The sequence below is a fragment of the Clavelina lepadiformis genome, chromosome 3 (assembly GCF_947623445.1).
Source record: "Clavelina lepadiformis chromosome 3, kaClaLepa1.1, whole genome shotgun sequence".
Taxonomy (NCBI): Eukaryota; Metazoa; Chordata; class Ascidiacea; order Aplousobranchia; family Clavelinidae; genus Clavelina; species Clavelina lepadiformis.
In genome coordinates, this window is record NC_135242.1 from 23,416,786 (window position 1) to 23,443,116 (window position 26,331).

The 26,331-nt window shown below is 37.4% G+C and overlaps 3 protein-coding genes across 3 annotated transcripts; all 3 read right to left on the minus strand.

Moving 5' to 3' along the window:
• Positions 1-1,832: 1,832 nt before the first annotated feature.
• On the minus strand, positions 1,833-6,874 carry LOC143450649 (ficolin-2-like). The gene is made up of 6 exons (XM_076951285.1): positions 6,651-6,874; positions 6,482-6,585; positions 3,200-3,296; positions 3,024-3,120; positions 2,751-2,882; positions 1,833-2,539 (listed from the first exon to the last, which is right to left on the minus strand). Exons 1-6 carry the CDS (start codon positions 6,826-6,828, stop codon positions 2,353-2,355), a joined length of 795 nt encoding a protein of 264 aa, XP_076807400.1. The 5' UTR covers positions 6,829-6,874; the 3' UTR covers positions 1,833-2,352.
• A 6,666-nt stretch (positions 6,875-13,540) lies between these two features.
• Positions 13,541-17,827, minus strand: LOC143450173 (fibrinogen-like protein A). The gene is made up of 6 exons (XM_076950612.1): positions 17,519-17,827; positions 17,222-17,454; positions 14,499-14,595; positions 14,326-14,422; positions 14,067-14,198; positions 13,541-13,905 (listed from the first exon to the last, which is right to left on the minus strand). Exons 1-6 carry the CDS (start codon positions 17,763-17,765, stop codon positions 13,716-13,718), a joined length of 996 nt encoding a protein of 331 aa, XP_076806727.1. The 5' UTR covers positions 17,766-17,827; the 3' UTR covers positions 13,541-13,715.
• A 2,340-nt stretch (positions 17,828-20,167) lies between these two features.
• On the minus strand, positions 20,168-25,177 carry LOC143450177 (ficolin-2-like). The gene is made up of 6 exons (XM_076950615.1): positions 24,950-25,177; positions 24,781-24,884; positions 21,535-21,631; positions 21,359-21,455; positions 21,086-21,217; positions 20,168-20,874 (listed from the first exon to the last, which is right to left on the minus strand). The coding sequence occupies exons 1-6, from the start codon at positions 25,125-25,127 to the stop codon at positions 20,688-20,690; spliced, it is 795 nt and encodes a 264-aa protein (XP_076806730.1). The 5' UTR covers positions 25,128-25,177; the 3' UTR covers positions 20,168-20,687.
• Positions 25,178-26,331: the final 1,154 nt, after the last annotated feature.

Sequence of the window (26,331 nt, forward strand, 5' to 3'; positions counted from 1 at the left end):
GAAATCTGCTGTCTTCTCATTTGCGCCGTTTCTTGCGATTCAGCCAGGAAGTCAGGTGTCTGAACCAGGAAACTCGCTTCAGCATGGTGCTATTGTTATATTCGCGAAACGCGATAATCTTCTGTCTTTGTGAGTCAGCTTATTAGGGTGTGTAAATTATTATGTGCAATGAGTTGATAACATCACAAGCTTCAGATTAAACACCCCACACTGGGTCTTACGATGATTTCAGGAAATGTCTGATTTATGGGCACGAAGCCTCTGCATATCTGTTTGGCAAAATATTATTATGGCAATTAATTCCTTGAGACAGGGATCTTATTTCTCATCCTTCTATAACTGCGGAAGGATCTGACTAAAGTTTCTACAATTACCACCATCAGAGTGCTCTTTTTATAGAAGACTCCATAGAATAACATCAGTTTCCACTGAAACAATGATGATGAATGGAAAGCACAACCGTCACCGTTATATGATGGACATTGGTAAAGAGTACTGTAGCCTGATTATAGGTTAACTGGATGAAACACACTTTACGCCAGAAAAAATAAATCTGCCACTTACGCCAGTGTCAAAACAAAATTTGACTCATTCGCCACGTCGGTAATTTCCAACAGCGGTGTAAGTGGGAATTGTTTGCATAAACAGAGTTTTACACCAAAAAGTTACAAAAGTTCAGATTCAATAAATCATTTTATCTTTCGTCATTGGCGCGATGGGGACGAAAAACAGTGCTAGTTGCTAATCACACGCTAATGCACGAGATACGTGGCAAAGGTTAAACCGTGAAGGAAATAATGGTAGTGCCAACAACGAAATCATCAATTCGTCAACAACATCAATTCGTCAACAACAATTCGTCATTAACAATAATAATCATGATGTCAACTTGCTGATGACAACTAGCATGACCACTAAACACAGAAATACAGAAGCCAAATATTCCACATTTAAAGCCAGGTTATTCAGATTATAGCAAACGAGCAGGTGATATGTTCAAGCCACAGATTGCTGATCCTTTATAGGTCCAATGCTGTACATCAGTGGATGGCAAAATCAAGCCAACCGTATACGAAACCCCATCCCAGGCGGAAGCCCGGTTTCGTGTGGCGATATATGGTAATAATTTTGGGCGTTGGTGTCGAGCACTAGATTGTACAGCACAATTGCAAACCCACGACGATCTCTTACTAGATGTGATGACGTTTCAACTCGCTGCATATTGAAATCTTCTTTGTCAGGCACATCGACGATGATGTACCAGAAAGAGATGTCATGTCATTGTCGTTAGGTGGTAATGTTGAGGAAAAACATTTTGTATGGTAGATACAAAAGTTGTATTCAGTGTAGTAGTGTAGTGTAGTGTAGTAGTGTAGTGTAGTGCTGTAGTTTGTTTTAAAGCGGGAAAGCTTAATTAAAAGGGTTAACCATCTCAGCGTCGTGGATTATGAGACTGACAGCGGTGACGTAAAAAGCGACTTCTACTTACATATTTGTGTTCATATAACTCACTCGTATGTATGCTAGTCTGCTGTTTATAACAAATCATTGTTTTTATCGTCTGCACGGCTTTGTATGTATCGGTTTATAAACAAATGTCTTGTAAAAACTAGGGCTGGAACAAATTGGTCGGCTAATAATAGCCGCTAGCGCCTAAGAGATCTTGGCGACTAAAGATTTTGTTAGCCATTAGCCGAAAACTTAAATGTGGTGGATAATTTGGAGCAACGTTTTTTGTAATCCATTAATTCAAGGAAATTTGTTACTCTGTTAATAATGTTAATGTTTGAATACCAACTTTGTGGGCTGACATATCATAAGTTGCTAATAAAACCCTTTTAATGACATTTATTAATAATATACGACTATAGTGGCTTACGGCTAAAGACAATCGGCTAAATTCCCAGCCCTAGTAAAAACAACGCGAATATATACACGTGGATCGTATAATTGAATGACAGTGTGGTGCCAAATTTGTACTGGGTATTGTGACGTAAAAATGTCGCATGACTCAGAGTTTGTCTTCGTGCAAATTTTTTAAGGTTTGTTTTGTTGTTTGTAAGTTATATTTGTAACCTTTGTAAAAGTTTTATCTAAACACGACAGCAATCTGCAAAGTTTTTAAATGAAAAACTTACACTGAGTCATTCGATATCAACACATCACAATGTCCCGAACAAATTTGGCAAGACAACCTTATATTATATTATGACGTGCGGTATAACGGAATGACAAAATGTATAGAATATGACGTAATATGGGTGGCAACTTATAGTTACATTTTCCTACGTTGCCGGTCTAAATACAGTTCAATGTTTACTTGGTTGGTTAAAATCAACTCATGGATTTCATTCAGTCGCAACGAAGTTTCATTTTAGTTTCTTTAAGAGTTTCACGCAATTTCTTCCAATGATACCAAACAATTCCGTGATAAAATCCCCCTGATTGACGCATCCAGACTCCATTGAGGTATGAATTGCCGCAACCAACAAACCACCATCCCTGAGATCCTCCAAAGTGAGTTGAGCAGTTTATATTACTAGTGTATTAAAACATGAAAGATTAAAATTAATTTTTTCCTTCTATTTATATTCTATCTTATACGCTACTGGCAGGATAAAACTGAAAATCCTACTGAGGTTGTGGCACTTAATGTTTATTGAGTTGACCATATTTGTTCCTGAACATAAGATGATGTACTTGGAATTTCATATTTGGGCATATTTGTTGCTAAACGTAAAATAACTTACGATGAATCGTTGTCGCTATCTTCTGTCGAGAATGGGCGACCATTGTTATATGATAAACTGTCCCCTGCATTTCCGCTGTATCCGGAAACACGAAGCCGATATAAATTTTCAGCAGATTCGATCGAAAACGAGCTGCAAAAACAACAACTTGCTTTAAAAGATTCCAATCCAGACAGCTAAGTTATAATTTACCCAAGAAACTTTTGAGTTGATTTAATGAATCTTTGAATTTTATCATCTTCGTTATTTATGTCACAACAATTGTCTTATAACCTATAATCGGCGTGACGTTGGTTTCCATCGAAATCCCACAGCTCTATCTTGAGACTGCATCCTCCTTCACGCGTCATCTTGTGGATGTTGTCGAGTCCTGTAAGTAATGAAGCACGAATAATAAAACGAAAAACATCAAAATAAAATGTGTTTAAGTTGAACTAACTTCCTCTTACCGAGCCAAAATTCCCCATCAATCTGGCCAAAACCTTTCGCGTAATCGTCCCATCGTCGCCCGAAATCAACACTTCCATCAATTCGTCTTTGAAAAATCTGTTAGTGATTTTATTTACATTTCAGCACAAGTGTAGTACATTTAAATATTGAAATAGTCTTCAGTTTATTACGTCAAAAATGATAATAATATTACGTTATCATAAAATATAACACAAAGCCATTTACACGTCACAAACAATACGCAAAGCGTCTAATTAACTACGACCTTATTTTCTAGTGATATGTGAGTTCGGGTGATCGCTAAAACTTTCTTGTTGAGAAAACATCAAACTAAGGTTCCAGGTAGATTTTAAATGCAGGTGTTCTGAGTGAAATAATTCAGGTCTACGTGGTGATGGTTAAATTTTGACCGTTATCGCTGCAAAGTACTTACGCCATTCAATGCAATTGTTTCACATGTTCCATGAAACGAAAACACAACAGTAGTGTTAGTGTGCAACCAGGGTCTTAATGACTCGAGTTACTTTTTTTCAAAGAATCGACAAAGAACTCAAGTCAGTTCTTTTTAATTATGATTCAGCATGAAAATAAAACGAATCTTTATTCGTTGGTCGGAATATAATAAAGTATAACTTAAAATTATTTTATTTGCCTACAAATGCGTACGGTGCAGCCAAAATTGTAATAATCCTAAACGTTTGTGGTTGATAGAAATGGAAAATTTGCTGAATATTTGGTTTGGTTTTAAATATTAATCGACTGGACTTGATTCGGGTTTTATTAACCAGATGACTCAATTTGACTCGAGTCACTTGTACTAAATGACTCGATTTGACTTTAGTCTGAAAAGGTAAATGACTTGATTTGCGACTCGAGTTTGATCACTTGGTTAAGACTCCGAGTACAACAACGTTATTATAGAAGTACAGTAATTTCATGCATCGTTGCATACGAACCAAACCTGGCCTTATGATTATTTATGCACAATTGCACACGACAAGCACTCCCAGAGTAATCATGGTAGTTGCATTCGAATGATAATTGATATTAATTTGACACACTTATATTCCACAATTTTGAGTCTATTTTTTAAGTTTTATTTAAAGCGTTTTATAACCAAGCACAAGTCAGCTTTAATGAAATTTACAGAAAAAATTTAGTTTTAGAAAAGTGGAAAAAGTAAAAACCCTATCCTATGGTATTGAAGAAAAATCACGATCAAAGCAGACCGCCAGAAGGAAAGTGAAGTAAAGCCAAAGTTAAGGAGAAACTAGAGTGAAGTTTTAAAGTTAAAACAAAGCATATGTGAAAATGGCAAAACCCATCACGTATGCTGACAAAATTAAAAGACAACGGAACAACGACATCGACGTAGACTATAGCAATCACCGGTAGTTTACTATTCAAATGTTCAAAGAAAGTAAGGGAGAACATGTCTACTCATTGCTGAGAGAAACCGCGATACCGATACGTATTATCGAGGGCATTATTCAGAAACCAGGAATTATTATCAAGATCACTTTAGAGTTTAGACAGTAAGAAGAACGCCATACGGATTGCAGACATACTTGAGAGGTGAAGCTTGCCACTGCTCACGGCGCCGACAGAACGAACCTTACAATGCGTCCTATCGACTATACCCAAAAACACCTTAAAAATTTTTTTTGCAAAATGTGGTGTCCAAGGCCCAGTCCAGCTGGGTTTTGAAAAACACGGCATAAAAGAAAGTAGAAGAATTTATAAAGTAACATAAGGACAGATGAAGGACAATCAACTACCATCGTACTTATACTTGGGAAAGATGAGATGCGCCATGAGCTATGACGGTCAAATCCAAACCTGCTCCCTCTGTACGAAACAAGGACTTTAGTACAGAGAATGCCCTTATCGATCAAACTCAAACACCGACAATTCAAGTGTAAAAAACTCTCCAACAAGTATCACTGAACAATCAAACCTTGACGAAAACGAGATACGATTTACCCCACCAAAGAGAGTCAAGAAGTGACAACGAGCACCGCCAATAATACAACAATACCCGCGACAGGCGTTCCTCGAATCAGAGCCAGTGTTTTTTTGAAGGTGTTTTGGGGGACCGAATCGGTCCCCCAAATTTCTCCAGCGGTTTCCCAAAATTTGGACTTGCTACTCTGGTCTTGCTAATTTGGTCTCTTAAAACTACTTAGCGGTCACCCAAACCAAACCTTAAAAAAAACCTGATCAGAGCAAAGGACAAAAGAGCCAAAAATGTTGAAAGGAATCTACCAGCACATGCGAGTCTATTGAAGGATAATTTAAACCACGACCCAAACGAGCAACCTTCGGATTTGAAAGAGAGCTGAGAGGGCAAAAGGAAAGCCATAAGCGAGGAATCCAACGAGAGCCTGGAAAAACCTGCAACACAACGAAGTAAGAACGTTCAGACCCAACGTGACTTCTCCCAATTTCCGCTGAACGAAACTATGAATGTACAACGTCTATGCAGAGAACCCTTTCTATTTTGAAGAATTGCTGACGAAAAGGAAGATACGGCTGCAGACTTTGACACACCTTTTTATGGCATAAACTGTAATGCAGCTTACATAAGATGTCACAGCACCGAGTGCTCGATTCAATACGTTAGAGACAGATACCGCACACATAGATTTGATTGCTGCCATATTATCTACAAACCGAACAAGCCAGAACTTAACTTACTGTAAAAAGAGTATAAAATTGTATTACATTCCCACAAATAAATAATTCCAGTATGTAAACTAAAGACATGCAATAGTACGTGTTACAGATATCTCTTTTTTTCGCGTTTCCTTAATTTTGAATGTGTTTGAGTTTCATATCAGATTTCAGATTTCATTTCTCGCTTGACGCCACACCATGATATATCTGTACAACCGTTCTTGATATTAGCCATGTGATTACGACGTAATTATTGATGTTCACGCTATAATTTTGCCGTTTGTTGAACACTCACGCTGCCATAGACGATGACACTAGAAATTAGAATTATGCCTACACTACCATGACACTGACATGACTCCAAATGTCAGATGCTTGCATCTCGCCAAAATAAACACAGATGATACAGTCTTTTGTTGCTTTATTTGTCTGCTAAAACATTTGTATTTGTGTATGTGTGTTTTCGTTTGAAAAAGACGTACATTCGAATAAAAAGCAAAAACAGAAAAGTGGGAAAAGACAAATCTGAAAAGATCGAATGCGGTTTACTGTGACAATAAATTTATCGCCGCTTCTCTTACAAATGTGGAAAGATTTTCACTCACCGTCCATCCATCCTCGCAATAAACTTCAACACCACTGGCCAAACGTTGTGGACCGTGACGTAGTGACGAAACACATAACCGAGGAATGAGAAACTCTTCGAGTTCTGGAAATTAAACTTCTTAAAAAACTGACAACAAACAAAAGATTCTTTGTCTCACATCAACTTACTTGCAAGTCTGGTTCTTATGTCGGTCCCTAGCGACCCCAGAACGCACGATTCTCCTTTTTGCATGTTGGAGTTGATGACGTCATTGTCGCAAACAGTGGTTAAGACTTGACGACATTCTTGCGAGTACGTCATCATGACGTAACAAGCCAATGATAACAGAAGAATCACTGCTCTCATGGTTGACTATGAAGATCTTCCGTTAAAGTTGACGATATGAAATTGCACCAAATTGCTGTTCTTTATATAGCCTACTTCGCTTCTACGATGACGTCATACAGGTTTGAAAAATTGGTACCAAAACCTCAAAATAGTTTCCACGAAATTTCTTTCTTCACGACAAAAGTGTTTTGCACAAACACAATCGTTTAAACACAAAGCTCAAGCGTTTAAAAAGAAGGGTAAGTATTAAAAAAGCTTGTACGTCAAGAAGCGTGAGAAATTGACGATAAACATCTGATTTCTGTGCCGGAGAAGTTTTTAATAAAATTTTTGACGTCACAAGATGCTTGTTTTTGACAGAAATGTTTCCACCGCAAGCGATGACGATGTAAGATTGAATTTTTCTTTTAACCACATTAATCGCATTTGCGTCCGTTACAGAACACATAACACTACATAGGAAGTATGCAGTTGTTCAACCCAAATTAATCTTTTCCCAGAACATTTTCTATAGTGACAATTAGCATGATTTGTTATTATCGGCATTTGATTATTATTTATTTAATGTTTGAAAAGTGTTTTCATTTGATCAAGAATGTTTTTACTTGCATAAAAACAAAATTGATATATGCAGCATCCGAACTCAATTTGTTAATGTACTACTTTGTTAGAGATTCCATCATGAAATTTTTGTAGTCCAACTGTGGTAATGTACAAGCATGACCTGATATGTATTGATGGTCGTCGACCCATATTAATCTCTTTATTGCTCCCCACAAGTTATGCCAAATGTCTGCAAGATTAAGCGGTTTCACTGAACTTGCATTTCTTTTCTGTTGTCATTGTATTATTACATTGCACTATGGGGTCTGGGTTGTAAAAACACTCACAAATTCAGTGCAAAATAACAGTTAACAATGAAAGTGTTTTAAGCATGGAGGTAATTGAGTCAATGATAATCTTTCAGCGCATGTTATTATTAACTGTAGTTGTGCTATAAACAACTTAATATCGTAGTAATTGATAGAACCGACAGCGACGTGATAAAGTTTAACAGCTAGAAACAATTATGATGGATCGCTTCTTGGTTGTAACCTGCCAAGTAATTACAAATTATTCGACCACACACAATCAAGTTAGGAGAATCTTCCGATCTGGAGATCACATAAAGTTTACACAACAACCAGCTACGCAAAAGAGAATTTAATTGCTTGAGGCAACGCATTTTTTCTCTGCTGACAATTGTCAGATTACTTCATGATATCATCATTGTGGTATTACTTGATTTCCTGGTATTGTTTTAGTTTCAACGTATTTCTTCTCGGAGTTCCATGTTATCATTAAACTGTTTGGTCCATTTAGCTTTATCTACATGTTACCATACCTTATAATTCGTCAGAGCAACGTTCAACTAAATATATTTGAAAATCACTTTGCCTCCCATTTAACTGGCTTCTGAAAATGGTGCCACTTTTCTTTCAGTAATTTCCCAGAACAAGCCATCCCACTTTTGTTTGAACGAGTTCTTAATCTTTTGTTTGGAGACTCAGCACTTTGCGCCATTGTTTAGAACTTTGTTGCATCGTATCCATCGTGTTACCTCGCACAACAATTATATCAATTTCTCATCTTAAACTTTGTCATTTGCAACCACATTTAAACGAAGCTTTTATATGCAGTCGACCATTTGATTTTCACATATTTCTTCGAAAATTTTACTGGCGCAGCAGAAAAGTATGGTTGAAATTAGTCATTTTAATAAAATCATGTTTTTATAGCAATTTTGTTTTAGCAAGCTTGTGGTAAAGTATTATAAATTTGCGACTATAGATGTTACTATAGTAAACTACTTTAGGACATCTTTAGGATTATATTTAATTTGTTTGATTAATTATCCAATATTTTTAAGATTTTTTACAGGAAGCACTATTTTGCAAGCCAACAATTTGCAAGCCAACATCTTTAGGATTATATTTAATTTGTTTGATTAATTATCCGATGTTTTTAATATTTTTTACAAGAAGTACTATTTTGCGAGCCAACAATTTCGTTACCAATATTGTAGTGTTGGCGTGCCTATCAGAGCCATGTTAATCGCAACTGTCTCGGCGGTAACGGTCTCCAGTTCAGTTGATGTAAATTTGTGGAGACTTACTACTATGCCAGCATTGATCACAACTACTTGCCTGAGGGTGTTATTATAAATATCACATGACTTGGACGACCACATGCTCAGTGATTCATGGAAGTCATAAAATGTTTCTCGTACTATTTTGTTGTTGTTTGTCCGGTAAATAGGACTACATTCAATGAAAAGTTTTCTTTTTTTCGCGTTTCTTAAAAGTAAGCGTTTGTTTTTTTGCGATATTTCTACTCATTTGAACAAAAATCTTCCAAGCACAATCGCAGGCTAATCATCAATTTTCACTTTGTTCCTTTGAAGTAGTTTTCGCTGCAGGTTGTTATTTTAAAGTTGAGTTACTTTGTATTCTGTGAAATGAAGTTCAGCGGAATTATTCGGCCTATCATATTGATCGTGATTTACCTGAACCATCTCAGCATAGTGGTTTATGAGACTGGCAGCGGTGAAGTAGAAATAAATCATTGAGATTACATCGGAGACAGTGGCAGAATTACTGCTCCTTTTATTGACGCCTCTCCCACCGGCATCGTGATTAGTGTTTCCAAAGGTGTTTAGAAAGATTTTGACCAAAGCACCGACAATAGCTACATTTAATTTTCAGCAACATTTTATGTCATCGTGGATGAAGCCTGCAAAGTTATTCTCCAACCCAACCATTACGTCATACCGTCTAGCCCCGGTCAATGACCAACAGTGAATGACGTATCGTGAGGTGTTGCAACCGGTTTGGTGACACTTAATCACGCGACACATAATCACTAGGACATTTAATCACGCGACACATAATCACTAGGACATTTAATCACGCGACATTTAATCACACATTTACAATGTTTATTTACATTTACAATTTACATTGTAACAAGTACATGCATATTTACATGCAACTAACATTGTATTTTACGGTGTAAAGTTTTGATGGTACTTTGGTCAATAGCTTCGGTGACAATAGAATAATGTTAGATATTACATAGGTTATACGTCGCAATGCAAAATGACATGTTATTTCCTGCTTGGCTAATGTGTTTGTATAAAAACTAAGGTTTGGTTAAAATCTCCCCTTCTTGTCTTTGCACATAATATCAGTTTTACCTTCTAGACTGTTCATTACTGAATTGGAGTTATAGTTTTGTTTAAATGTGAAAAGATGATGAAAATGTTTCTATTGTGATACAACTTACTTCGGACAATATAACAATTAGACTTTATGAAGCTGGTGTTGATTTTAAGAAACATTATAGAGAAAGCCGGCGCAACGGAGTCAAAGACAATTGTCGGGGAGTTCTAAAAGAAAGACTAATAGCCTTTGGCTTTAAGCCAACCTTAAAAGCAATCCACATCGCCATCCTCACAGAGAGATGCACACGAGCTTGAATTACTGAATTTTCCTCACGCTTTTCCGACATCCAAGGGATTATGTGTCGCCTGATTAAGTATCCAATTCGCGTGATTAAGTGTCCTAGTGATTATGTGTCGCGTGATTAAGTGTTCTAGTGATTATGTGTCGCGTGATTATGTGTCGCGTGATTAAGTGTCGCGTGATTAAGTGTCGGTACACCGTTCCAACCGGGATCACGACATATGGCCGTGAACAAACTCACCGGCGACAACTGGTAGTGGACAACTGACCGGCAACAAATTGGCCGGCGATCAAATTAACCGTGACGTAAACTGGCCGGCGATCAAATTAACCGTCGATAAATTGGCCGGCGATCAAATTAACCGGCGACAAATTGGCCGTCAAAAGGTCAAAATTCTAATTCACTATCTAGTCGCTATCTAGTCACTATCCAGTATGTGTATTGCAGTCAAGGTTGCCACTCGTAGAGTTTTTTGGCCCCTTGTAGGGTAAAAACAAAGGAAATAGTTACAAACAAATATTTACATATCATATACTACCATCAACTTAAACACAATAATTCAGCACTTGCACGGTCAATTTACCTCCCGGTCAATTTTCATTCCGGTAAGTCTGTTCCCGGTTAGTTTGTTCGCGGTCAATTTACATCACAGTCAGTTTGATCGCGGTCAATTTACGTCACGTTCAGTTGTCCCCGGTGAGTTTGTTCGCGGTCATTTTCCCGCGGCCATATGTCGTGGAACCGTTGCAACCGACCAACCAAAGTGTGGTTCTTCTTTGGATTGTTTATTTGTGGACCAGTTGTTCTTTACAATTGCTGTAATTAAATATTATTGTCATGTTAGTCTACATTTTACTGAAATTTGTTATACGCCACCTCACCAATCTTGTAATTTTCATCATTTTTGCGATAATTTTGCTTAAAATTATATTTTGGTTTAAATCCCTTTCTTCTTTGCGTTTGTTTCAATTGGATGTAAGCAACGGTTCTTTTCTTTGGTGCATCTAAAATCTCCAGTGTTTGTCTATTCTCTAGTTCAGGACTTATTTCCGGGATCACGTGAAATGACCGCGAACAAATTCACCGGCGACAACTGGTAGTGGACAACTGACCGGCAACAAATTGGCCGGCGATCAAATTAACCGTGACGTAAATTGTCCGGCGATGAAATTAACTGTCGATAAATTGGCCGGCGATCAAATTAACCGGCGACAAATTGGCCGTCAAAAGGTCAAAATTCTAATTCACTATCTAGTCGCGCATCAGCTTTAATCCCAGCCAATTAAGTATGTGTATTGCAGTCAAGGTTGACTGATTTGTCAAATAACAGTTTGTGTAAATTTTAGTGCCCTTATTATGTAGTGTCATATGTGTTTTGCAGTGAACGTTTTTTAATGTTGTTACTCGTATTTCTCGGACTTCCGGAAATATTTCTGTTTATTTCAATAAATGTTTCAATGTGTATTAAAATAAAAAAAAAAATTTTGTTAAAAACAAAGGAAATAGTTACAAACAAATATTTACTTTACATATCATATACTACCATCAACTTAAACACAACAATTCAGCACTTGCACGGTCAATTTACCTCCCGGTCAATTTTTATTCCGGTAAGTCTGTTCCCGGTTAGTTTGTTCGCGGTCAATTTACATCACGGTCAGTTGTCTCCGGTGAGTTTGTTCGCGGTCATTTTCCCGCGGTCATATGTCATGGAACCCTTATTTCCACAGAAACACAGTTATGAAAACATTTTTTTGTATTTTGTAAATAACAAGAGGTAGTAGGCTAAGTACGTGAGAAATCAAAGCAAGCCGACCTCACATGTATACTATACATCCATTGTTGCAGTTCTGTCGTGTAAGGGATTCTTTAAGAACTCTGGAGCAGTGTAGTAAGGAGTGTGTTGTGTGATAATTATTACAATACCTACTTTGCTCACTCCTGCAACCATTGCTACACTGACCGATCCAAAATCAGCTACTTTGATTGCCAGATCTGATGTTAATAAAATATTTTGGGGCTTCTGTTTTCCATGAACAAATGATTTTCTTTCAGTTTAGTAATGCAGATATGACAGCGCATCTGCAATTTCATAAACAAAACGCATCCTTGGCACCAAGGGTATTTCTGCCACATGCTTAGACATCAACATCGTAGTTTCAACGATTTGTACGGTGTTGTTGAGATGCAAGCGATAAAGAATGTCGATCTCTCGTTGAATCCTAAACATATACTCACGTAATGAACACTCATATCATGTTAATAATGTGGTCATATTGGAACTCATGGTATGAGGATTAGGAAATACTTTTAAAAAAAATTTTCAATTGCTTATAGCTTGCCAATTTATGCATTGAATCAGCTTATTATATTGACTGCCACTTACTCTTTCAATGTTTCATTCTGCTTTTCTAGTGACCCCTGCACACAAAAACACTTGACTGCAACTTCTCCGAGTTTATCATGCTTGCACTTGCGAACGGTCGCAAACCTTCCTCGACCAATCAGATCGTCAATATCCCAACTTGACTTTAGACTTGATGCAGCGTAAAATGGAAGTGAAAGCATTGTCAGTTAGTCACCAGACGTTTGGCAAAATGTTGTCAGTAATTACTTAGTCCATTATGCTAGAACCCACAAACTGTTGCAATGTATATAACTAGTGACCTATATCCAATGTCATATGTATAAGAAATCAACAATTTATAAATAAGTCGTGCTTTATTGTCATGATTGAGGAGGTTTCACGTTACTACAGTACTTGACAAACCAGAATACTTGCAGCAGAAATGAGCAAGGACGCACTCTATAATGGTTGGTTATCTCGATATAATGAGTTTCTTGGAATTGAGTAATTTAGAATATCCTGATATAAACGAATCTTAATCAATTTTGTGCGAATTGTTTGTCTCCGTTTTTTACCAGGTACCCAAGTATATCTCTATACATGTCCACTTTATTTGTAGTCTACAGGCCTAGTTACCACACTGCCTTAGCAACCAATTTGTATTTGTCATTCTGTATATTTGCTTAATCGTTTCAAATATTTTATTGTCGGTATTTTGGTTTAGTGGCCGTGCTAGCCATTGATCATGTTTATCATTTGGTTACATTAATTATTCCTGCACGTTTTAAGAGTTGGGTGCTTTTTCCAGCATTCTGCAAGGTTTTTGAATGAAAAACTTACACTGAGTCATGCGAGATGATTACGTCATAATGCTCCGAACAAATTTGACAAGACAACTGTATATTACATTATGAAGTGCTGTATAACGGAATGACAGAATGAATATGTTATGACGTAGAACAAGTGGCAACTTATAGTTACAGCTTGCTGGGTTGCCGGTCTAAATACAGTTCAATGTTTACTTGGTTGGTTAAAATCAACTCGTGGAATTCATTCAGTCGCAACGAAGTTTCATTTCAGTTTCTTTAAGAGGTTCGCTCCCTCCTTTCCAATGAAACCAAATAATTCCATGCCAACGTTGATTTGATTGACGCATCCAGACTCCATTGAGCGCTGATTGGAAGCACCTATCAAACCACCATCCTTGACTTCCTCCATAGTTAGTTGCGCAGTTTCCACCATCACTAATATATTAAAACAATAAAAATAAAAATTACTTTGTTGCATCTATTTATATTCCATCTTATACGTTACTGGCAAGATATAACTGAAAATCCTACTGAGGTTGTGGCACTTAATGTTTATTAAGTTGAACATATTTGTTACTGAACATAAGGTGACGTACTAGGAATCGTTATCGTTATCTTCCGTCGAGAATGGGAAACCATTGTGATTTATTAAACTGTCTCCTGCATTTCCGCTGTATCCGGAAACACCAAGCCGATATAAATTTTCAGCAGATTCGATGGAAAACGAGCTGCAAAAACAAAAGATTAGAATCCAGACAACTAAGTTGTCACTTACTCAACAAAGTTTTACGTTGATTAATAAATCTATGAATTTTATCATCTTCGTTATTTATATCATAACAATCGTCTTATGACCTATAATCGGCGTGACGTTGGTTTCCATGGAAATCCCACAGCTCTACCTTGAGTCTGCATCCTCCTTCACGCGTCATCTCGTGGATGTTGTCGAGTCCTGTAAGTAATGAAGCACGAATTATAACAAAAACATCAAAATAAAATGCGTTTATGTTGAACTAACTTCCTCTTACCAAGCCAAAATTCCCCATCAATCTGGCCAAAACCGTTCGCGTAGTCGTCCCATGGTCGACTAAAATTCCCACTTCCGTCAATTCGTCTTTGAAAAACCTTTTAATAGTTCATATTTACATTTTAGCAGAATGGTAGTGGGTGAAATCATCATTAGTCTATTTCGTCACAATATAATAAAGCACAACACCATTTACACGTCACGCACGATACTATTTACACTTTGCTTGCAACACGAAAGGTTTGTTGTCAATTAGGAGCTCATTTTCTGGTGATATGTGACTTCGGGCAATTGGTAGAAATTTCAAATTAAGAAAACTTCAAACTAATAATTTGGGTTAATTCCACACAGCTTGATAACTATCGCCAGGTTTTTTTTAAGGTTTGGTTTGGGTGACCGCTAAGTAGTTTTAAGAGACCGCAAGTGTTTTATTTAAATACCAAAAAATAGCCATATTTGCTTAAACGAATAATTTATTAGGCTACTGGCAGTGCACAATCACAGAACAAATTTTTCAGGTTCTATCTCATGCAACAAAACAGATTCGCAATCCCGTTCCCATCCGCCAGCTTCCATTTCTTCGTTGTTTGCAGATTCCAACGCCTTCAATGCTCGCACTGTCACTGTTCGTCGGTCCTTTGTTTTTTGCCACTTCTCAGCTATCTTTTGTGTATCCTCGTCAGTGAGCTGCTCCGGACCGTTCATCGAAATGTTGATTAGAGCATTCAGGGTGATATCTAGTAGCCTATTTCGTTGCTTGGTTTTAACACGACATAGAGTCGAAAATCCTCGCTCTGGCCAGGCGGTTGCTAGAGGAATTGACAATGCAATGCAGCAAAGTCGATGCAGCTCTGGAAACATTTGCTGGAATACGTTGTCTCGAGCAATTTTGCTGCAGACATCACCGGGATCTTGGCAGAACTCAAATTCTGGCATTGTCATTCTATCTTTCAACGTTTGATAGTCATTTAGTACTTTCAAGGTTTGTTCAGCGGGAACAATGCTCCGAGCTCAGATGCATATCCAGACGAGAGGGGCGCTGAGGTCTGGCGGGTACGCTGGTGTAAACATCAGCAAACTTCCCTCGGTCAGTGATAGCTACCGGATGCTTAGAGCAAAGCAAACATATTATGCCTCCGTCAGCATGGAGGGTGAACACGTTCATTCGTAGAGCATCATCAAAACCTTTCAGTTTAATCCACGATTGAAATATCTTGTTGGATGGTGCGGCTGGAACAGTCGTCGACGATGCAACAGGACTGCTCTTGAACATTTTCAGCAGAATTGCGGTCATTCAGTAAAACACAATCAGAACTTGTGGTGTTGTTGGCAGATGCGGTTTCGGGGGTTAGAGCAGCAGTACGTGTTTTCGGTTTACCAGAAAAGAACTGCTTTATACTTTGATTGTTAGGTTTATCAGACGATAAGCGTTTACGCTGCGACATTTTCACCTGAAATAACTCACAAAAACTTAAAATTTTTAAGTTAAAAAATAGAAAGAGTATTTAAGAAATAGCCTATTCTAAATTTTATCGCAAAAAACAATCTTTCTATCTCAAAAATGCTCAAGATAGCAACTGTCACGTCTTCCTTATCTTTTACCAGGAAAGAGACGTTGAAAGAACGTGAACTAATTTAATGGAAGAAAAATCAACGCACAGCAATCAATTAACGACTGAATAGTTCTACTTCTGAGATCGCTGATCAAAATCTTCAGAGAACTGGCAGAAAGGGCGATGTAATCTGTAATAGCACTTGCAAATAACGCATTAAAACTTGATAGCAACTGTCAGCACTTCAACGTATTTCTTAATTTCTGTCCTTCCTCTCTTTTACACTCAAAATATGCCGCCTTATATAATGGCAATGCCAAAAATATTCTCCCACCTACGAGAAGCTTCGGTTAAGTTACGTCACAAACAATTGTTAAAACTAAACGTCAGGTTGAGTAAATACGTTTATGACATCATAAGCTTCATAGTATTCAGTTTAAGTCAGAGAAGAGTCCAGAAGGAATAGAATTAACTCGAATCTAGGTTTCGCAAGAAAAGCAATTAATACGTTATTTCTGATTTCAAAGGTTACTTTAGGACAAACATTAATCTCTAAAGATGCGGTACAAACCTTGGCATTTAAACTACATACAATCAACGCAACATAAAATGAATTATTCGACAAGGCACAGCTTAAATGATTGTGACAGCGACCAAACAGCCTGCCCAACATGGCCGCCAAACAAGTTTGCTGCACAATCAAACAAAGTGTGCTTGTTGGCTTCTGCTTGTTATGTTTCCACACGTAAAAACTGATCATTATGCGCCATAAATCAGTAATAAACATTGACGAGTATCGAAGGTGCACTTCTTTTGTGAAGAACTCTTTGATTCAGCTGTTAGCTGTACCTCCGGCTCCACTTATTCTTTTTTCCGGACGTGAACTATTGATCGTAGGCTATATTCGTAATATCGACAAGACATAGCGAGAAACAACCATTACTTTTCTACTGTAGTTGCAAGTCCAAATTTTGGGAAACCGCTGGAGAAATTTGGGAGACCGTTTCGGTCGCCCAAAACACCTTAAAAAAAACACTGACTATCGCTTTAATACTAGGCCTACACAGTATATACGTATATACTCTTATGTATACTTTTACACCTTTCAATACTAAGTTCGATATAATTTGTAAGCTATTCCACTTACAACTGTGGAAAGATTTTCACTCACCGTCCATCCATCCTCGCAGTAAACTTCAACACCACTCGTCAAAGTGTGGGGACCGTTGCTTGATGACGTAGAACATGACGTAATACTAGATGTTGTTGTCGTGGTAACTGGGCTGGTTGCAGTTGATGGAGTTGTCGTCACCACAGTGCTGGTTGCAGTTGATGGCGTTGTCGTGGTAACAGTGGTAGTTGCCATGGTCGTGGCACTGGGAGATGTAAGAAGCTCCTCGATTTCTGGAAAGAAATGTGGAAATGAAATAAAAATAGTTGACATACATTTGCTTCTACTTGAACTTACTGGTCAGCCTGGTGACTATGTCGGTTCTAAGCGGTACCAGGTTGCAACATGCGGTTTGGTTGTCATTCTCTTCATCTTCATTCATTTCCCCGTCTTCAGGACATGCGACGTCACTTTTGTCAAGTTTTCGAGTCCAAGTAAACGTTGTGTCGTCATCACAAATTGTCTTCACAGATTGCCTGCATTGTTGCGAGTAGGTCATTGTGACGTAGTACACCAAGAGCAACAAACGAAAACTTCCTTTCATAGTTCAGTTGAAATTTTTCTCAAAAAAGCTTCAATTTAAATAGAAGTCTTATAACAAAACTGTCGACTATGACGAAGTCATGTGATAAAATTGTAACAAAATAGTTTAAGGCACATAAGATATGTGTTTTCTAATTAAGCATCGCGCGTTTTCTTGTGATTCAGCCAGGAAGCGATAAAATGCAAAAGCTCGTTTGACGCTTAACACATTTTACACATTTTTCACTTACAGTCTTAGACTATAAGCTGTGGTCTTACACGTTTGCATAAATGAGCAAACAAACATATTATAGCCTTTAGTGAAATCGCCTAAGAAGATCCAGTCATCAAAAACACACTTACAGGAAAGCTTTGTTGTGCTAATGTGTTAGGGTTAATGAAATCAAATCCTGAAAATGTTCCATTTCACTGCTTCTGTACTTATCACTTCTAGAAAAACAGTTTCTCTAACCAGAAATATTTCAAATATTTCGAATATTTCGACCAACTTAGTGACGATTAAACGTAGCTGTGTAACAAGCTTGCTCAAAACAAATTTTCTAATTGCAATAACGAAACTTAATACCCGTAAGAAATCTGCTGTCTTCTCATTTGCGCCGTTTCTTGCGATTCAGCCAGGAAGTCAGGTGTCTGAACCAGGAAACTCGCTTCAGCATGGTGCTATTGTTATATTCGCGAAACGCGATAATCTTCTGTCTTTGTGAGTCAGCTTATTAGGGTGTGTAAATTATTATGTGCAATGAGTTGATAACATCACAAGCTTCAGATTAAACACCCCACACTGGGTCTTACGATGATTTCAGGAAATGTCTGATTTATGGGCACGAAGCCTCTGCATATCTGTTTGGCAAAATATTATTATGGCAATTAATTCCTTGAGACAGGGATCTTATTTCTCATCCTTCTATAACTGCGGAAGGATCTGACTAAAGTTTCTACAATTACCACCATCAGAGTGCTCTTTTTATAGAAGACTCCATAGAATAACATCAGTTTCCACTGAAACAATGATGATGAATGGAAAGCACAACCGTCACCGTTATATGATGGACATTGGTAAAGAGTACTGTAGCCTGATTATAGGTTAACTGGATGAAACACACTTTACGCCAGAAAAAATAAATCTGCCACTTACGCCAGTGTCAAAACAAAATTTGACTCATTCGCCACGTCGGTAATTTCCAACAGCGGTGTAAGTGGGAATTGTTTGCATAAACAGAGTTTTACACCAAAAAGTTACAAAAGTTCAGATTCAATAAATCATTTTATCTTTCGTCATTGGCGCGATGGGGACGAAAAACAGTGCTAGTTGCTAATCACACGCTAATGCACGAGATACGTGGCAAAGGTTAAACCGTGAAGGAAATAATGGTAGTGCCAACAACGAAATCATCAATTCGTCAACAACATCAATTCGTCAACAACAATTCGTCATTAACAATAATAATCATGATGTCAACTTGCTGATGACAACTAGCATGACCACTAAACACAGAAATACAGAAGCCAAATATTCCACATTTAAAGCCAGGTTATTCAGATTATAGCAAACGAGCAGGTGATATGTTCAAGCCACAGATTGCTGATCCTTTATAGGTCCAATGCTGTACATCAGTGGATGGCAAAATCAAGCCAACCGTATACGAAACCCCATCCCAGGCGGAAGCCCGGTTTCGTGTGGCGATATATGGTAATAATTTTGGGCGTTGGTGTCGAGCACTAGATTGTACAGCACAATTGCAAACCCACGACGATCTCTTACTAGATGTGATGACGTTTCAACTCGCTGCATATTGAAATCTTCTTTGTCAGGCACATCGACGATGATGTACCAGAAAGAGATGTCATGTCATTGTCGTTAGGTGGTAATGTTGAGGAAAAACATTTTGTATGGTAGATACAAAAGTTGTATTCAGTGTAGTAGTGTAGTGTAGTGTAGTAGTGTAGTGTAGTGCTGTAGTTTGTTTTAAAGCGGGAAAGCTTAATTAAAAGGGTTAACCATCTCAGCGTCGTGGATTATGAGACTGACAGCGGTGACGTAAAAAGCGACTTCTACTTACATATTTGTGTTCATATAACTCACTCGTATGTATGCTAGTCTGCTGTTTATAACAAATCATTGTTTTTATCGTCTGCACGGCTTTGTATGTATCGGTTTATAAACAAATGTCTTGTAAAAACTAGGGCTGGAACAAATTGGTCGGCTAATAATAGCCGCTAGCGCCTAAGAGATCTTGGCGACTAAAGATTTTGTTAGCCATTAGCCGAAAACTTAAATGTGGTGGATAATTTGGAGCAACGTTTTTTGTAATCCATTAATTCAAGGAAATTTGTTACTCTGTTAATAATGTTAATGTTTGAATACCAACTTTGTGGGCTGACATATCATAAGTTGCTAATAAAACCCTTTTAATGACATTTATTAATAATATACGACTATAGTGGCTTACGGCTAAAGACAATCGGCTAAATTCCCAGCCCTAGTAAAAACAACGCGAATATATACACGTGGATCGTATAATTGAATGACAGTGTGGTGCCAAATTTGTACTGGGTATTGTGACGTAAAAATGTCGCATGACTCAGAGTTTGTCTTCGTGCAAATTTTTTAAGGTTTGTTTTGTTATTTGTAAGTTAAATTTGTAACCTTTGTAAAAGTTTTATCTAAACACGACAGCAATCTGCAAAGTTTTTAAATGAAAAACTTACACTGAGTCATTCGATATCAACACATCACAATGTCTAGAACAAATTTGGCAAGACAACCTTATATTATATTATGACGTGCGGTATAACGGAATGACAAAATGTATAGATTATGACGTAATATGGGTGGCAACTTATAGTTACATTTTCCTACGTTGCCGGTCTAAATACAATTCAATGTTTACTTGGTTGGTTAAAATCAACTCATGGATTTCATTCAGTCGCAACGAAGTTTCATTTTAGTTTCTTTAAGAGGTTCACGCAATTTCTTCCAATGATACCAAACAATTCCATGATAAAATCCCCCTGATTGACGCATCCAGACTCCATTGAGGTATGAATTGCCGCAACCAACAAACCACCATCCTTGAGATCCTCCAAAGTGAGTTGAACAGTTTATATTACTAGTGTATTAAAACATGAAAGATTAAAATTAATTTTTTCCTTCTATTTATATTCTATCTTATACGCTACTGGCAGGATAAAACTGAAAATCCTACTGAGGTTGTGGCACTTAATGTTTATTGAGTTGACCATATTTGTTCCTGAACATAAGATGATGTACTAGGAATTTCATATTTGGGCATATTTGTTGCTAAACGTAAAATAACTTACGATGAATCGTTGTCGCTATCTTCTGTCGAGAATGGGCGACCATTGTTATATGATAAACTGTCCCCTGCATTTCCGCTGTATCCAGAAACACGAAGCCGATATAAATTTTCAGCAGATTCGATCGAAAACGAGCTGCAAAAACAACAACTTGCTTTAAAAGATTCCAATCCAGACTGCTAAGTTATAATTTACCCAAGAAACTTTTGAGTTGATTTAATGAATCTTTGAATTTTATCATCTTCGTTATTTATGTCACAACAATTGTCTTATAACCTATAATCGGCGTGACGTTGGTTTCCATCGAAATCCCACAGCTCTATCTTGAGTCTGCATCCTCCTTCACGCGTCATCTTGTGGATGTTGTCGAGTCCTGTAAGTAATGAAGCACGAATAATAAAACGAAAAACATCAAAATAAAATGTGTTTAAGTTGAACTAACTTCCTCTTACCGAGCCAAAATTCCCCATCAATCTGGCCAAAACCTTTCGCGTAATCGTCCCATCGTCGCCCGAAATCAACACTTCCATCAATTCGTCTTTGAAAAATCTGTTAGTGATTTTATTTACATTTCAGCATAAGTGTAGTACATTTAAATATTGAAATAGTCTTCAGTTTATTACGTCAAAAATGATAATAATATTACGTTATCATAAAATATAACACAAAGCCATTTACACGTCACAAACAATACGCAAAGCGTCTAATTAACTACAACCTTATTTTCTAGTGATATGTGAGTTCGGGTGATCGCTAAAACTTTCATGTTGAGAAAACATCAAACTAAGGTTCCAGGTAGATTTTAAATGCAGGTGTTCTGAGTGAAATAATTCAGGTCTACGTGGTGATGGTTAAATTTTGACCGTTATCGCTGCAAAGTACTTACGCCATTCAATGCAATTGTTTCACATGTTCCATGAAACGAAAACAATAATGACTCGAGTTACTTTTTTTCAAAGAATCGACAAAGAACTCAAGTCAGTTCTTTTTAATTATGATTCAGCATGAAAATAAAACGAATCTTTATTCGTTGGTCGGAATATAATAAAGTATAACTTAAAATTATTTTATTTGCCTACAAATGCGTACGGTGCAGCCAAAATTGTAATAATCCTAAACGTTTGTGGTTGATAGAAATGGAAAATTTGCTGAATATTTGGTTTGGTTTTAAATATTAATCGACTGGACTTGATTCGGGTTTTATTAACCAGATGACTCAATTTGACTCGAGTCACTTGTACTAAATGACTCGATTTGACTTTAGTCTGAAAAGGTAAATGACTTGATTTGCGACTCGAGTTTGATCACTTGGTTAAGACTCCGAGTACAACAACGTTATTATAGAAGTACAGTAATTTCACGCATCGTTGCATACGACCCAACTTGGCCTTATGATTATTTATGCACAATTGCACACGACAAGCACTCCCAGAGTAATCATGGTAGTTGCATTCGAATGATAATTGATATTAATTTGACACACTTATATTCCACAATTTTGAGTCTACTTTTTTAAGTTTTATTTAAAGCGTTTTATAACCAAGCACAAGTCAGCTTTAATGAAATTTACAGAAAAAATTATGTTTTAGAAAAGTGGAAAAAGTAAAAACCCTATCCTATGGTATTGAAGAAAAATCACGATCAAAGCAGACCGCCAGAAGGAAAGTGAAGTAAAGCCAAAGTTAAGGAGAAACTAGAGTGAAGTTTTAAAGTTAAAACAAAGCATGTGTGAAAATGGCAAAACCCATCACGTATGCTGACAAAATTAAAAGACAACGGAACAACGACATCGACGTAGACTATAGCAATCACCGGTAGTTTACTGTTCAAATGTTCAAAGAAAGTAAGGGAGAACATGTCTACTCATTGCTGAGAGAAACCGCGATACCGATACGTATTATCGAGGGCATTATTCAGAAACCAGGAAATATTATCAACATCACATTAGACAGTAAGAACGCCATACGGATTGCAGACATACTTGAGAAGAGAGGCCGGAGGTGAAGCATGCCACTGCTCACGGCGACGGCAGAACGAACCTTACAATGCGATGGGTGCCTATCGACTAACCCCAAAAACACCTTGACAAAGTTTTTTTAAAAACGTGGTGTCCGAGGCCCAGTCCAGCTGGGTTTTGAAAAACACGGCATAAAAGAAAGTAGAAGAATTTATAAAGTAACATAAGGACAGATGAAGGACAATCAACTACCATCGTACTTATACTTGGGAAAGATGAGATGCGCTATGAGCTATGACGGTCAAATCCAAACCTGCTCCCTCTGCACGGAACAAGGACTTTAGTACAGAGAATGCCCTTATCGATCAAACTCAAACACCGACAATTCAAGTGTAAAAAACTCTCCAACAAGTATCACTGAACAATCAAACCTTGACGAAAACGAGATACGATTTACCCCACCAAAGAGAGTCAAGAAGTGACAACGAGCACCGCCAATAATACAACAATACCCGCGACAGGCGTTCCTCGAATCAGAGCCAGTGTTTTTTTGAAGGTGTTTTGGGGGACCGAATCGGTCCCCCAAATTTCTCCAGCGGTTTCCCAAAATTTGGACTTGCTACTCTGGTCTTGCTAATTTGGTCTCTTAAAACTACTTAGCGGTCACCCAAACCAAACCTTAAAAAAAACCTGATCAGAGCAAAGGACAAAAGAGCCAAAAATGTTGAAAGGAATCTAAGGAATAATAGAGAAAGGAAGGATAATTTAAACCACGACCCAAACGAGCAACCTTCGGATTTGAAAGAGAGCTGAGAGGGCAAAAGGAAAGCCATAAGCGAGGAATCCAACGAGAGCCTGGAAAAACCTGCAACACAACGAAGTAAGAACGTTCAGACCCAACGTGACTTCTCCCAATTTCCGATGAACGAAACTATGAATGTACAACATCTATGCAGAGAACCCCTTCTATTTTGAAGAATTGCTGACGAAAAGGAAGATACGGCTGCAGACTTTGACACACCTTTTTATGGCATAAACTGTAATGCAGCTTACATAAGATGTCACAGCACCAAGTGCTCGATTCAATACGTTAGAGACAGATACCGCACACATAGATTTGATTGCTGCCATATTATCTACAAACCGAACAAGCCAGAACTTAACTTACTGTAAAAAGAGTATAAAATTGTATTACATTCCCACAAATAAATAATTCCAGTATGTAAACTAAAGACATGCAATAGTACGTGTTACAGATATCTCTTTTTTCGCGTTTCCTTAATTTTGAATGTGTTTGAGTTTCATATCAGATTTCAGATTTCATTTCTCGCTTGACGCCACACCATGATATATCTGTACAACCGTTCTTGATATTAGCCATGTGATTACGACGTAATTATTGATGTTCACGCTATAATTTTGCCGTTTGTTGAACACTCACGCTGCCATAGACGATGATACCAGACATTAGAGTCCCATGACACTGACATGACTTCAATTGTCAGATGCTTGCATGTCGCCAAAATAAACACAGATGATACAGTCTTTTGTTGCTTTATTTGTCTGCTAAAACATTTTTATTTGTGTGTGTGTGTGTTTTCGTTTGAAAAAGACGTACATTCGAATAAAAAGCAAAAACAGAAAAGTGGGAAAAGACAAATCTGAAAAGATCGAATGCGGTTTACTGTGACAATAAATTTATCGCCGCTTCTCTTACAAATGTGGAAAGATTTTCACTCACCGTCCATCCATCCTCGCAATAAACTTCAACACCACTGGCCAAACGTTGTGGACCGTGACGTAGTGACGAAACACATGACCGAGGAATGAGAAACTCTTCGAGTTCTGGAAATTAAACTTCTTAAAAAACTGACAACAAACAAAAGATTCTTTGTCTCACATCAACTTACTTGCAAGTCTGGTTCTTATGTCGGTCCCTAGCGACCCCAGAACGCACGATTCTCCTTTTTGCATGTTGGAGTTGATGACGTCATTGTCGCAAACAGTGGTTAAGACTTGACGACATTCTTGCGAGTACGTCATCATGACGTAACAAGCCAATGATAACAGAAGAATCACTGCTCTCATGGTTGACTATGAAGATCTTCCGTTAAAGTTGACGATATGAAATTGCACCAAATTGCTGTTCTTTATATAGCCTACTTCGCTTCTACGATGACGTCATACAGGTTTGAAAAATTGGTACCAAAACCTCAAAATAGTTTCCACGAAATTTCTTTCTTCACGACAAAAGTGTTTTGCACAAACACAATCGTTTAAACACAAAGCTCAAGCGTTTAAAAAGAAGGGTAAGTATTAAAAAAGCTTGTACGTCAAGAAGCGTGAGAAATTGACGATAAACATCTGATTTCTGTGCCGGAGAAGTTTTTAATAAAATTTTTGACGTCACAAGATGCTTGTTTTTGACAGAAATGTTTCCACCGCAAGCGATGACGATGTAAGATTGAATTTTTCTCTTAACCACGTTAATCGCATTTGCGTCCGTTACAGAACACATAACACTACATAGGAAGTATGCAGTTGTTCAACCCAAATTAATCTTTTCCCAGAACATTTTCTATAGTGACGATTAGCATGATTTGTTATTATCGGCATTTGATTATTATTTATTTAATGTTTGAAAAGTGTTTTCATTTGATCAAGAATGTTTTTACTTGCATAAAAACAAAATTGATATATGCAGCATCCGAACTCAATTTGTTAATGTACTACTTTGTTAGAGATTCCATCATGAAATTTTTGTAGTCCAACTGTGGTAATGTACAAGCATGACCTGATATGTATTGATGGTCGTCGACCCATATTAATCTCTTTATTGCTCCGCACAAGTTATGCCAAATGTCTGCAAGATTAAGCGGTTTCACTGAACTTGCATTTCTTTTCTGTTGTCATTGCATTATTTCATTGCACTATGGGGTCTGGGTTGTAAAAACACTCACAAATTCAGTGCAAAATAACAGTTAACAATGAAAGTGTTTTAAGCATGGAGGTAATTGAGTCAATGATAATCTTTCAGCGCATGTTATTATTAACTGTAGTTGTGTTATAAACAACTTAATATCGTAGTAATTGATAGAACCGACAGCGACGTGATAAAGTTTAACAGCTAGAAACAATTATGATGGATCGCTTCTTGGTTGTAACCTGCCAAGTAATTACAAATTATTCGACCACACACAATCAAGTTAGGAGAATCTTCCGATCTGGAGATCACATAAAGTTTACACTACAACCAGCTACGCAAAAGAGAAGTTAATTGCTCGAGGCAACG